This window comes from Cervus canadensis, chromosome 33, assembly GCF_019320065.1.
Source record: "Cervus canadensis isolate Bull #8, Minnesota chromosome 33, ASM1932006v1, whole genome shotgun sequence".
Taxonomy (NCBI): Eukaryota; Metazoa; Chordata; class Mammalia; order Artiodactyla; family Cervidae; genus Cervus; species Cervus canadensis.
Genome location: NC_057418.1, coordinates 31476215 through 31490703, shown reverse-complemented (window position 1 = coordinate 31490703; position 14489 = coordinate 31476215). Strand labels below are relative to the sequence as shown.

The window sequence follows — 14489 nt, the reverse complement described above, 5'->3', positions numbered from 1 at the left end:
TTACTTTTTACTTTTGGCCGTGCTGGGTCTTTGTTGCTGCACAGGCTCGTTCTAGTCGTGGAGAGCGCGGGTTTACCCTCTTGTTGCGGTGTGTGGGTTTCACGTTGTGGCTTCTCTTGTTGTGGAGCACAGGCACTAGGGCACCTGGGCTCAGTGATTGTGCCAGCTCCGTTGCTCTGTGGCATGTGGCATCTTCCCAGACCAGGGGTCGGACCTGTGTCCACCTGTCTCCAGGTGGAGTCTTAACCACTGGCCCACCAGGAAAGTTCTCATAGCATGACTTACCTTACTCTTCATCATAAAATTCCTTCAATACTTTTGTGGGTTTTGCTCCTGAGTATAAATCTGAGAATCAACTGAAGTTTACAAAAATCAATAGCCTCCTTGGAATTTTGGGTGCAATTTACTATCGTTTTTTTGTAGTGAGAAAAGCTGAGATTCAGAAAAGTTAATTCACCTGAGGATACATGACCAGTAAGAGGCATAACAGAGCTTCAGACTCCAAGCCCACACCAGTCTAGGAAGGGAATCGGGGCAGAACCACAGCATCCAAGGTCTGTGTCTGTCTGTGACCCCCTCATAGCTTGTTCACAATTCCCAAACATCACTGACATTGCGTTAGACCCCCTGGTTCCTGCAGGGCTAGCAAGGATTTTACTAAAGGGCATGTTGGCCCTTTGACTTTTATAAAGAAAAACAACCTTACTTTTTCTTCGTAATGCCCTACTCTGCCTGGAAACTGAGGAAGGCAGCGTTTAATCCCTCACATTTCCAGTGTCAGTTGACTTCCATTTCTAAGCGTTAAATCAACAAAACCAAGGATTTGTCAAATACTCTCCAAACACTAGGTCCCAGAATCAGACTTCTTCTGGCCCAGGCTGTCTGGGAGCTTTTAGAGGCTAATCCAAGGGCAATGAATAAAGCAGGAGGATATTCAACCTCGAACGGTACCTGCTGCCAAATGGTAACCAACATCCATCACTCTTGTTCACAAGCTCCTGAAAGTCAAGTGCGTTGAGGGGCAACTGGCAGCTTAATGTCTGTTCCTTTGAGAGTCACTGGGTGTGTTGTAACCAGGTGAAGAGTTTGACAGCTTGGAGGTGTCTCGGGGCTGTGTTGTCTGAAAAAGGTCAAAGGTAGGCTTTTCCAGCCCTTGCGGGATCCTGGCTTTGTGCCAGAGAGCTGGGCTTCTGGGCACACGGACATGAGTTGAGCTGACTTCAGGGAAATCAGGCCAACGGGGCTTTCGATTTCCCTCCTCTCAGAAACACACAGGAATCAGAGCTTGCCTTCCAAATCGTCCAAGCAAGGGTAATGATTTATAGCAAAGCACCTTGTAACTGTCCTTCTGCCCAAGACTGTCCTCAAAACCAGCACAGAGGGACTTCCTTGGTGGTCCAGTGGTTTAGAATTGCCTGCCAATGCCGGGGATGTGGGTCAGTCCCCGAGAGGATCCCACATGTCTTGGGGCTGCACAAGCCCATGAACCACAGTTAGTGAGCCTGCGCCCCAGAGCCCATGCTCTGCCACGAGAAGCCAGCGCAGTGAGAAGCCGGTGGACTGCAACTAGAGAGCAGCCTCCGCGCCCTGCAATTAGAGAAAGCCAGGGCAAAGCAGTGAAGACAAAGTGCAGCCAAAAATTAAAAAAAAATACAAAAACAGCCTAGGAGGCTCGGAAGTGAGCCCCATTCCCTGACTTTGCATAGTTTGGGACTGTGAATTTCACTGAAGGAGGTGCTGATTTTGCCCTGGGGGTCACTTCTGGGCTGCTTTGCAGAAGGGAGTTCTGAGCCTAAGAGAAGCCCCTGCCTCACTCCCCCAGGATCAAAACTGCCCAGAGCACTGGAAGCAAAAGAGCTCGGAGGTTCACCTGAATCTGAAGATCAGCTCCTGACTGTGGCAACTTCAGGCAAATTGCCCAAGCTATGGGGCATCTCAGTTTCTTACTCCAAAAAATGGATGATAATACTATTCATGGGATTCATCTGAGGCTTAAAATGAGATCATATATGTGATACTGTCAAACAGATTTTGGGGGAGGAGTATTATTAGTAAAGATCGTAATGAAGTCTAGGCTCTCCCAACTCTCACTGTTAGAAAGTTCAGTCTGTAATCTCGGCGCTTCTTGGGGAGGCTTGCAGTCATGTTCTTGTTCCAGGAGGAGCGAGTTTGCTGTGCGTGATGTTCTCAGCTGTCCTTAGCTTATTTTTTCTCTGTCAGAATATTTCAACCTCCTCTCTTTAAACTGTTCCTCAAAGGCTTTATTTGCTTCAGTTCAGTTCAGTTCAGTCGCTCAGCCGTGTCCGACTCTTTTCGACCCCATGGACTGGAGCATAACAGGCCTCCCTGTCCATCACCAACTCCCGGAGTCTATCCAAACTCAAGTCCATTGAGTCGGTGATGCCATCCAACCATCTCATCCTCTGTTGTCCCCTTCTCCTTCTGCCCTCAATCTTTCTCAGCATCAGGGTCTTTTCAAATGAGTCATCTTTTCGCATGAGGTGGCCAAAGTATTGGAGTTTCAGCTTCAGTATCAGTCCTTCCAATGAACACCCACAACTGATCTCCTTTAGGATGGACTGGTTGGATCTCCTTGCAGTCCAAGGGACTCTCAAGAGTCTTCTCCAACACCACATTTCAAAAGCATCAATTCTTCTGCACTCAGCTTTCTTTATAGTCCAACTCTCACATCTATACATGACCACTGGAAAAACCATAGCCTTGACTAGATGGACCTTTGTTGGTAAAGTAATGTCTCTGATTTTTAATATGCTGTCTAGGTGGGTCATAACTTTACTTGAACAGTTATTTCATTTTTCTCTTCAGGGGTTGAAGACTGATGACAGGAAAGTGAGTCTGGCTGTTGTGCATGTTTTGAGTTTCTGTTCAATTTTAGAACTCTTAGGCGTGCATGTGTGTATGTGTGTGCGTGCACATCAGGAGTGCGGTAGGGTGGTTCTCTTGCCTTCATAGGTGGTTATTTGTGTTTACCGACATCTCAAAGTTGATCTCTGTTTAACCTTCATTAAGTCATTCCACAGATATACATATGTATATTTTGTAATTTTTAATTTGATATGTTGTATTTCATTTTTACTCAATTCAAGAAATTATTTTTCTTTTTTCCTTTTTTTGGCTGTTCGGCGTAAGGGATCTTAGTTCTCTGATCAGGGATCTAACCTGCTCCCCCTGCAGTGGAAGCTCAGAGTCTTAACCAATGGACCACCAGTGAAAGTGAAAGTCACTCAGTCGTGTCCAACTCTTTGCGACCCCATAGACTATACAGTCCATGGAATTCTCCAGGCCAGAATACTGGAGTGGGTAGCCTTTCCCTTCTCCAGGGGATCTTCCACCCAGGGATCGAACCCAGGTCTCCCGCATTGCAGATGGATTCTTTACCAGCTGAGCCATCAGGGAAGCCCAAGAATACTGGAGTGGGTAGCCCATCCCTTCTCCAGGGGATCTTCCCGACCCAGGAGTCAAACTGGGGTCTCCTGCATTGCAGGCGGATTCTTTACCAACTGAGCCATCAGGGAAGCCCCATGGGCCATCAGAGACGTCTCTCTATGTATTTTTAAAATTAAGCTCCGGTTCTGTGCCAGTGACGGCTCCAAGGGCCAGAGAGACGGTGGCGATCTTCAGGATCGTTGTGTGCCCCGGAGAAGGGACACTCCAGGGCAGAAAGCCAGCAGTTGAACTAGTAACACCGTAACTGCAGGGGGTGCCACCCGCTCCACCCCCATCCCCAGCACCACCCCACTCTCCCCAGGGCAGGCGTGCGTGCAGGGAGGTCTCACCAGGAGAAGTGATGTTTGGGCTGAGATCTGGAGATGAGGAGTGGAGGGAAGGGGAGTCTCTGGGGGCAGTATGCAGGCGGGCAGGAGGTCCTGGAGGTGCAGACTCTGGTCCTCAGGCTCTCCTTAGTGATGGGCGCTGCTGCTTAACCTCTCTGGACCTCATTTCCTTCTCTGTAACAATAGTACCTGCCGGAAATGGCAGCCCACTCCAGTATTCTTGCCTGGAGAATCCCATGGACGGAGGAGCCTGGTGGGCTACAGTCCACGGGGTTGCAAAAAAGAGTCGGATACGACTGAGTACTTCACTTTCACTTTCACTAACAGGTGTTCGGATGATCAGAGGAACTAGTCTTTTGAAGACTGATGCTGGGAAAGATCGAAGGCAGGAGGAGAAGGGGATAACAGAGGATGAGATGGTTAGATAGCATCACGAACTCAATAGACATGAATTTGAGCAAGCTCTGGGAGATGGTGAAGGAAAGGGAAGCCTGGTGGGCCGCAGTCCATGGAATCGCAAAGAGTCGGACACGACTTAGGGACTCAACAACAACAACAACAATGTTCTTTTAAAGGGTTGAACTGTGCCCGAGGTAAAGGAAGCACTGTATAAATGTTTGCAAAATAAAAAAGAAATCCACGCCTGTACAGTGTAATCTTGAGAGTATATTTGTCTTCTGAGAGTGTTTTTCCCCCTGCCTCTAAGAGCACAGTAACATTTTTTTCTGACGTTTGGCATCGGTGTGTGTTTCAGGCGCTTTCCCGAGTCCTGGCCCCCCGCCCCGCTGGCCGTGTTCTGCGGTGGGTGCTCGCTGTCCGGGCGAGGAGCACGTCCCCAGCATGGACCTGGTCGCCTTGCTGAAGTCTCACTTCCTCTGCCACCTCATCTTCTGCTACGTCTTCATTGCCTCGGGGCTCATCATCAACACCATTCAGCTCTTCACGCTCCTTCTCTGGCCGGTTAACAAGCAGCTCTTCCGGAAGATCAACTGCCGGCTGTCCTATTGCGTCTCCAGCCGTAAGCGCCTTCCCTCTGTCCTCTGTGTGTGCGGCTGTTACTGTTAAGACTTTCTGTGCAGGTTAATAGGCTTGCAGTGTATGCTTAGATATGTTGTTTGTTTGTTTCTGTTTGCATCTTTGACAAAATGCAAAATGTCTATTTTTGTCCTCATTCTCAAGCTACTTTTTAAATGAGTGATGCCAACAGCACTGCCAAACGCCAAAATTCAACAGACATGGAGGGCTATCCTCTGAAAAGCAAATAGACATTCTGTCTCTGTTTCTTTAGGTTTCCTCCTCGGAAACAATCAGTGTTTGTTCTTCGGTTGCTCAGTCGTATCCGACTCTTTGTGACCCCATCGACTACTGCACGCCAGACCTCCCTGTCCATCACCATGTCCTGGAGTTTGCTCAAGTTCATGCCCATTGAGTCGATGATACTGTCCAACCATCTCATTCTCTGTCACCCCCTTCTCCTCCTGCCCTCAATCTTTCCCAGCATCAGGGTCTATTCCAATGAATTAGTGTTAGTGATTTCTTAGTTATCCTTACAGAAATAGCATATGTATGTGTATACATATGCTATTTCTATAAGGAAAGACATATGTATGTATGGTTCTTATGTTCGTACATGTAAGCAGGTGAGTCTGTATATGTATAGATACATAAGACATACACGTAGCTCAGATCATGAACTCCTTGTTGCCAAATTCAGACTTAAATTGAAGAAAGTAGAGAAAACCACTAGACTATTCAGGTATGACCTAAATCAAATCCCTTACGATTATACAGTGGAAGTGAGAAATAGATTTAAGGAACTAGATCTGATAGACAGAGTGCCTGAAGGACTATGGATGGAGGTTTGTGACATTGTACAGGAGACAGGGATCAAGACCATCCCCAAGAAAAAGAAATGCAAAAAAGCAAAGTGGCTGTCTGAGGAGGCCTTACAAATAGCTGTGGAAAGAAGAGAAGCGAAAAGCAAAGGAGAAGAGGAAAGATATTCCCATTTGAATGCAGAGTTCCAAAGAATAGCAAAAAGAGATAAGAAAGCCTTCCTCAGTGATCAGTGCAAAGAAATAGAGGAAAGCAATAGAAAGGGAAAGACTAGACATGTCTTCAAGAAAATTAGAGATACCAAGGGAACATTTCATGCAAAGATGGGCTCAATAAAGGACAGAAATGGTAGGGACCTAACAGAAAATGAAGATATTAAGAAGAGGTGGCAAGCATACACAGAAGAACTGTACAAAAAAGATCTTCACGACCCAGATAATCACGATGGTGTGATCACTCACCTAGAGCCAGACATCCTGGAATGTGAAGTCAAGTGGGCCTTAGGAAGCATCACTATGAACAAAGCTAGTGGAGGTGATGGAATTCCAGTTGAACTATTTCAAATCCTGAAAGATGATGCTGTGAAAGTGCTGCACTCAATATGCCAGCAAATTTGGGAAAACTCAGCAGTGGTCACAGGACTGGAAAAGGTCAGTGTTCATTTCAATCCCTAAGAAAGGCAATGCCAAAGAATGCTCAACCTACCGCACAATTGCACTCATCTCACACGCTAGTAAAGTAATGCTCAAAATTCTCCAAGCCAGGCTTCAGCGAAACATGAACTGTGAACTTCCAGATGTTCAAGCTGGTTTCAGAAAAGGCAGAGGAACCAGAGATCAAATTGCCAACATCCGCTGGATCATCAAAAAAGCAAGAGAATTCCAGAAAAACATCTATTTCTTCTTTATTGACTATGCCAAAGCCTTTGACTGTGTGGATCACAATAAACTGTGGAAAATTCTTCAAGAGATGGGAATACCAGACCACCTGACCTGCCTCTTGAGAAACCGGTATGCAGGTCAGGAAGCAACAGCTAGAACTGGACATGGAACAACAGACTGGTTCCAAATAGGGAAAGGAGGACGTCAAGGCTGTATATTGTCACCCTGCTTATTTAACTTATATGCAGAGTACATCATGAGAAATGCTGGGTTGGATAAAGCACAAGCTGGAATCAAGATTGCTGGGAGAAATATCAATCACCTCAGATATGCAGATGACACCACCCTTATGGCAGAAAGGGAAGAAGAACTAAAGAGCCTCTTGATGAAAGTGAAAGAGGAGAGTGAGAAGGTTGGCTTAAAGGTCAACATTCAGAAAACTAAGATCATGGCATCCAGTCCCATCATTTCATGGCAAATAGATGGGGAAACAGTGGATGGCTATTTTGGGGGGCTTCAAAATCACTGCAGATGGTGACTGCAGCCATGAAATTAAAAGATGCTTACTCCTTGGAAGGAAAGTTATGACCAACCAAGACAGCATATTAAAAAGCAGAGACATTACTTTGCCAACGAAGGTCCATCTAGTCAAGGCTATGGTTTTTCCAGTGGTCACATATGGATGTGAGAGTCGGAGTATAAAGAAAGCTGAGTGCTGAAGAATTGATACTGACAGTCCCTTGGACTGCAAAGAGATCCAGCCAGTCCATCCTAAAGGAGATCAGTCCTGGGTGTTCATTGGAAGAACTGATGTTGAAGGTGAAACTCCAATACTTTGGCCACCTGATGTGAAGAGCTGACTCATTGGAAAAGACCCTGATGCTGGGAAAGATTGAAGGCAGGAGGAGAAGGGGATGACAGAGGATGAGATGGTTGGATGGTATCACCAACTCAATGGACATGGGTTTGGGTGGACTCCGGGAGTTGGTGATGGACAGGGAGGCCTATTGTGCTGTGGTTCATGGGGTTACAAAGAGTCGGACACGACTGAGCGACTGAACTGAACTGAACACATACTTTTTAAAACTAAATGCTGGTATAATATATTGTTGGTCTTTCTTGGTTCTTCTCTTTAACTTTTTGAGATAATTGGTGCACATATGATCCCATGCACCCTTCAGTTTCCCCCAATGGTGACGTCTTGCACGTCTACAGTGTAACATGCCAATAAGAAAACTGACATTGACACAGTTCACCAACCTTATTCGGATTTCTCCTGTTTTATTTACATTCATGTCTCTGTGTGTGTGTGTGCGTGCACGTGTGTGATTATACTAGACTATTTTAAACATGACTAATTCAATTGGCCTGAGTTTCAAAAATGAAAATGGTACAAAGTAAATCCAAGTACTGGGATGTCTAGAGATGAGTTTGGTGTTGATTGGCCAGAAATCGATACCTGCTCTCAATAGCACAGAATTCTGTGTGTATCATTACCAATTACATATATGAATGTGAATATATTTTTTTAAATGAACTCTTTCAAATGAAGCAATTAAAAAAATCTCAGCTACGTTCGATATGCCAAGAATTTCAAAATTACAGATATCATTTTGGACCAGTTTCAATGAAGCAATCAGATTTTAATTTGAATCAAAATAATACAGGCTGCATACAGTTATCCAGATGGATTACTACTGATCTAATGAGCTATTTTTGAAACTTTAAGATAGGATCTTATGAGAAAAAGAATAATAGCTACATCCTCATTTGTAATGTTGCACTGACTCAGAACTGGCAGATCTGTCTGATACTATTTCTAATGTGGCGTGTGTGCTAGACCTACTGTGTCTTTGGTTGGAGTGTTTTACATAAATGTCTTGAGCATGCTCATAAGATCATAAAGTTGCAGTTGCAAAAAATGTATGTTTAATCTTCATGTCTATGGCCCATTGGGTTGTAGCCACCCATTCGATGGATTCATGCAAATTTGCTAGTCATGCATTTTACTCTGATACTGTTTATAGTATTGAAGCACCTACCATGGTACAGAAAAGGGAACAACCTTTCAGGGCAGGACAGAGGCAGCAGGAGAGGTCAGAAACTGACTTGTAACTGAAGAGAAGAGTTTGCATAATCAAGAGGAGGAGATAATTGCCTCAGATTTACTTTATAATTTAAAATGTCTTTTTCCACTAAAGTGTCTATTTAACAAAAGTTGTTTAACAAACAATGTTAGTTGCAATTTTCATTGAAGCCTGCATTTATATGATTTGCACACACCTACAGAGATTCAAAAATGTGTCAGTTTGCAATTGGGAATCATGGGTACTTGCATTGTTGTGACCTCTGTTGAAATCTCTCTTGGATGCTTAAGCATTACATTTTCATTTGGAGTTGAGAAATAAGAGATAAGCTTTGGAATGAGAGTTTCCAAGAGTCTCTGTTTTGCTTTTGGGAGGTAGTGGAGACATGCCAAGTCAATATTCTTTATAAAATATTTATTATTTATTTAATTTATGTATTTGGCTGCACTGGGCGGGTCTTAGATGCAACACGTGAGAGCTCTGGTGGAGATTAAGATGGGGAACACATTCAGAAAGCAAGGTGAATTTCTCAACATGACAAATAATTATTTAGCATGATTCCGAATGACATGTAACCATCCAAGACCACTGGTGTTTCCCCACCCAGGGTGTCGTGAATGGCCAGCAGTCTAATTTCACAACAGGGTCAGAAGGACATCGCCAGGTCCCTCCCGTCCCAGGATGTCTCCCCCGTGCTGTGTGTCTGCTGTCCCAGAGGAGAGCTTCGACGGGTTTGGACCGAGCAGATGCAGAAGTCACCTGAAAAGGGAAGGGGGCATCTCTCTGGAGGAGCAGGTCTAGCTTTTGGGAAAGGAGAATGTGGTGGAAGGCGGGGAGGGTGATGCCTCCTGGGTTTGGCTGTGGGCACTCACTATGGTGAGGAATCCCCCCCACCCCCCACCCCCATCTTCTCCAGCATCTCCATTCCTGACATCCCAGCATGTCTTCGATACAGAGCTGTTCTCTCTCTCTGAACTTGTCCTCTGTAGCTGATAGATCCTTGGAGTGTTTTGTAGCAACAACCAAAGATGTGTAAGAGACAGCCTGTTTGGGAAGCCTCATTAGAGGCTGTAGTTCTTGGGCTATTGAACAGCTCAGTATAGAGGTGATCAGGCCCTCTCTGCTTGCTGTCACTGTCCTCCTCTCCAGGTTAAGACAAAAACTCTTCAAGCGGTTTAGCGAATCACTCTAAAGCTTAGAAAACCAGCCTCATTCATCATTTCTGCAGCTGACTTTTTAAAGAAAAACAGCAGATAAATTGTTTCCTAGACCCGCGAGATCCCGCCGTTACCTGCTCACTTTTTACTAAGGCAGCTGTGTCTCTATGCTTCTTTATTTTTTTTTAATGTTTGTCAAGAGCTTGGTGGTGCAGTCCGTGAGTCCAAAGTAGTCAGCAGCCCTGGCAGGTGGAAGGCCCCTGATGTAAATGACAAGTAGAGTCGGTTTCCAGCATGACACCCAGGCAGAGAATCTTAGTCTAGTGGCCGGGGCTGTCCTCAGGAAAAACAGCTAGAAAGTTTGTTTGATTTGGATGGCTGCTTTGGGAGGGCTGTTTCAGTTCCTTCTTGCCTCGCTTTGTAGGCCCCTAACCCTGAGAGGCTGAGATAAATGGGCTTAGCATGCTGAATGGTGGGGGTTGGGGATGGGGTATGGAGCCGACCTCTGCAAGATGAGGAGAAGGAAGTTACAAGAAGTGGGCTGCCACGCAGAATTGTATATTACTTTCCCTTGTACAGGAGGTGCGCTTTAGTCTCTAGGGAAAGGTGGTCAAGACCAGCTGGCTCGCTTTCCTTACCCTCCCTGACTCTGTGAGTTAAAAAAAGCAGAGAAGAGTTAGGAGAACCTATGAATGGCAGAGGTTTTAAAAGGGGGAGGGGCAGGGAGAGTGGAGGATGACAGCTGACCTCAATGTTCCATGAAGCGCTGGAGACACAGAGCTGCCATCAAGACACCACTCCCCAAGCACACACCATCCCTGGTGCCTGGCTTCCAAATTCCGTGCTGTAGCTCCCCACCTCCGTGCCTTGAGCCTGGCTCTTACTTTTTCTGGAGCGTGATGCTCCTGGATTCCATGGCCATCCGATGCACAGATCTGCTAGGTGCCTCAGATGGCCAGTGGCTGGTGACGCTGAGGAGGGGTCAGGATCTGGAGTGCGGAGATGAGACAAGAACATCCTGCCCTCCTGCTTATAGACTGTCACCTTGGGCAAGCCCCAGAAACCCTCTGAATTCAGCATAGAGCAGCAAGATGGATCACAGTGGCTGCTCGAAGAAACGAATGAGATGCTATGTACTAAAGTGCTTCGTGAGCTGTTTCAGTTCAGTTCAGTTCAGTTCAGTCGCTCAGTCGTGTCCGACACTTTGCGACCCCATGAATCGCAGCACGCCAGGCCTTCCTGTCCATCACCGACTCCCAGAGTTTACTCAAACTCATGTCCATCGAGTCGGTGATGCCACCCAGCCATCTCATCCTCTGTCGTCCCCTTCTCCTCCTGCCCCCAATCCCTCCCAGCATCAGGGTCTTTTCCAATGAGTCAGCTCTTTGCATGAGGTCGTGAGCTGTTTAACGTACATCAGTTTAGGATGAAAACTGAAATTTGTGTCTGCAGAGGGAAGGAGAATTGCAGAGGGGAGGCTTGGGGGGCAAGTAAGGCTATCTTCTTTCTTCTCGTTATGGCCGTTTACTTGGTTGGGTACCTTCAAAGAATGAAGTACATTTGAATTAAGGGGAAGGAGTAGAATTGACCAAATTCCAGTAGTTTTCTAATAAAGAGTTGGTTGTGTTTTTTTTTTTCTTTTTGCACTTGGGAAGATAGTTACTTCTCTTCTTAGCACCCCCTTCTGCGTTCCCACTCACTCTCCTTGAAGGTTATTGGCTGCTTGATTGGCAGTAGACAGTGGTTGAGCATGAGAGAAGCAAGCTCTATTTTTCCAGCTATAACACCGTTCACAGTTCCTTCCTTGAAACAGACGTCAGTCTTCCTGCTGTTGACAATATGGACCCCAGGATGCAGAAGTCCCTTCCCAGCTGTGACCCGAGGGCGGGGCTCAGTATCTCAGATGGACAGGTGCCCTCCCTGGAGCCCTGGGTAGGGGGGAACCAGGCTTCACTGAAGATGCTCCCCTGTTCTACTTTTAGGGTGACATCCCTCTTACGGGGTCATGAACCTCGGGTTCTTGGGGCAGCTCCCCCCTCCCTGCCCCAACAACTTTGGCCATATGATCAGTCTGATTCTCCTGGGTGCCAGGCTGGTCCCTGGAGCTGGTCTGTTGTGCTTTATTTTTTCTTGTTAAAAGTAATTTAATTTATTTATTTTTGGCTCTTCTGGGTCTTCATCGCTGCGTGGGCTCTTCTCTGTCGCGCTGAGTGGGGGCTGCTATCTAGTTGTGGTGGAGGGCCTCTTATCGAGGTGGCTTTTCTTGTTGTGGAGCACAAGCTCTTAGTTGCAACTCACAGGCTTTTGAGCCCCGGATCAGTAACTGTGGCGCGTGGGCTTAGTCGCTCTGCAGCATGTGGGGTCTTCCTGGACCAGGGATCGGACCCGTGTCTCCTGCATTGGCAGGCAGATTCTTTACCACCGAGCCACCAAGGAAGCCTTAATTTTTTTCCTTGTTTTTTAAAAAAGTTTATTGCTTTTAGGCGACACCGTTCGGCAGATGGGATTAGCTCCCCAAACCAGGGATCGAACCTGTGCCCCCTGCATTGTGAGCATGGAGTCTTAACCACGGGACCGCTAGGGAAGTACCCGGCCAGGTTTGTTTTAATTCAAGGCCATCACCCATAGTGTGAACTTGGCTGTTTTCCTTTCTTTTGTCTCTCACTGGAATTTAAGAACCTGTCTCCTTCCACAGCCCCTCCTGGATCAGGATAAGAATTGTTTTTCTTAAATGTCTTGGTTTGAGTTCCAGATTCTTGGGCACGTATTAGTGTCCTTGCTTTGAGATTAGTTGGTCCTGGTGTAGCCGGGAGACAGCAGCTGTTATGGGGCAGAGGGACCAGGGCCGGGAGCCCTGAATGAGGGTGGGGAAGGGAAGAGGTGGAGAGGATAAGACAGGGAGGAGGGCGCTCCAGATGAGCAAACACGCCCAGGAGCCCCCCAAGATCTGTTCCTGGATTTCCTCTAGGCGGGAGTTGTTACTGATCCTTTTGGTAGGAGATTTCTCAGAGGCACATGGATCCCCGGGAGCAGGCCCTGGGGAAGTGGTCCGCCCCTTTGACCCAGTGGGTGTGCATAGCATCACACATATCCACGCACAGCCGTGGGTCCTGGGGGCGGGGTAGGAGCATAGTCAGGGATCCTGGGGCGGGATTATGGGGGTTGTGTAAGGGAAGGGGCATCGGCCCCCCTGAGGTTTCTATTTCTGAGTAGGGCCAGGAGAAGCAGGGCTTAGACACACTGCTGTGTGTGTCATGAGGTGGGGGCCACAATTATGTGCCCCCCTCCCCCCCGCCCTGTCTTACATGAGAGTACAGGGCAAGACTGGAGTGTCTTTGACAAAAGGTGATCCATCAAAGAGGGGGTCGCTGTGGCATTTTCCACGGTGACCTTGGGAGAAATAACACGTGCTGCTCCTTTGGCAGCTGGCTTGATCTGTTTCTCTTCCCAGCCTGATGGATGACAGGACTGCCTTCGTTTATTTTCGTCCAAGGGGATTCTTTACTCTTTCCCATCCGGAGCAGGTTCAGCTCTTTCATTTGGGGCAACAGTTTATCACCCGCAAGATGTCAGGAAAGGTCTTTGCTAGGTTGGCTCCAGAGCCCTGGTCCTGACCCTTCCCATCGCTGATTCTGCTGACTCATGGACTCCTGCTGCCTCTGTGGTTCTGACCCAGAGGTGAGGGCTCTCCCTGGACCAAGCAGAGAGCACCTGGATTCCTCTCCTGGGACCATCCTTTGCTCGTCTCACTCTCTCTCCTGTGCTTGTACCATCCCCTTCTCCCGTCATGTGTTGGTCTCCACGCCCTCACGGCTCTCACAAGCAAGCTCCGCTTCGTCCGGGGTTACAGGCCTGGGAGGTTAGGCAGCTTCTGCAGGTGCCGTGTAATCCATGCTCTCAGGGGCAGACGAAGAGCCCAGGAGTGTGTCTGTATCTCCCTGGAGACCCCAGGCCTCGACAGCGGCCTCCGTAACTGAAATAAGAGGCCACCGCATCAAGCGGCAGAGATCTTTCTCTAAGTAGTTTCCTGGTGATTCATTTGGTAAGTATTGAGCGCCTGCTGTGTGCCGGGCACCATGTTGGGTACTAGGCTCGTGGTGGTGAGAAAGACAGCTACGAGCCCACCCCCAGGGAGCTTGCGGTCTGCTTGCCTGAAAGGCTCATGGTCATCTCTTGCAAGGGCATCTTGGATAAGTCGTCGTGATGAACAGACCCAAACCATCCTGTTTGCCCCATGTTTGGGCAAAACGGACCTTGTTTCCTTCTGTCCTCACTTGGTGAGGCTTTTCGAGTAGCACAGCAACCAACCAACCAACTAAATGAGGAAAAAACTATTCCTGGTTAGCAACTCCACATTCTGACGGACGTAGCAGAAGCAACCCAGAAATGGACTTACGGTAGATCTTATTTACAGTGTGTTATAGAGTCAAAGAGCTGGCGTGTCTGCGTTTCAATGGCACCAGAATGATAGGCAGGAGAAAAAGAAGAGAATCAGAGTGTGAATAAGCTAAGCAGGGTCAGGCTTCTCAATTCTGCCCTTTTATTCCGTAGACTTCCAGCCGGCTAATGCTTAGCGAGCACTTGCCGTTCTAACTGCTGTTTTGAGGACTAGGCCCAGAGAGGTTAAGCAACTTGTCCAGGGTCACACAGGAAGTGGAGGAGCTGAGATTGGGGCCATCTGAGCGCAAAACTTCTCTCTGCAGCACTGCCCAGCACGGCCTGGTGGTGGAGGAG

At 47.4% G+C, this 14489-nt stretch overlaps 1 protein-coding gene across 5 annotated transcripts in view; it reads left to right on the top strand.

Moving 5' to 3' along the window:
* The window catches only part of AGPAT4 (1-acylglycerol-3-phosphate O-acyltransferase 4), a 126376-nt gene that overhangs the window by 44710 nt on the left and 67177 nt on the right, over positions 1 to 14489 (top strand). For 4 of the 5 annotated variants that reach the window (XM_043457309.1, XM_043457308.1, XM_043457310.1 and 1 more), the window contains one exon: positions 4549 to 4812. The exons of the other annotated variant lie outside the window; for it this stretch is intronic. In XM_043457309.1, coding sequence (XP_043313244.1) covers positions 4549 to 4812 — 264 coding nt within the window. The remainder of the gene's footprint in view (positions 1 to 4548; positions 4813 to 14489) is intronic. 5 annotated transcript variants of the gene reach the window in all.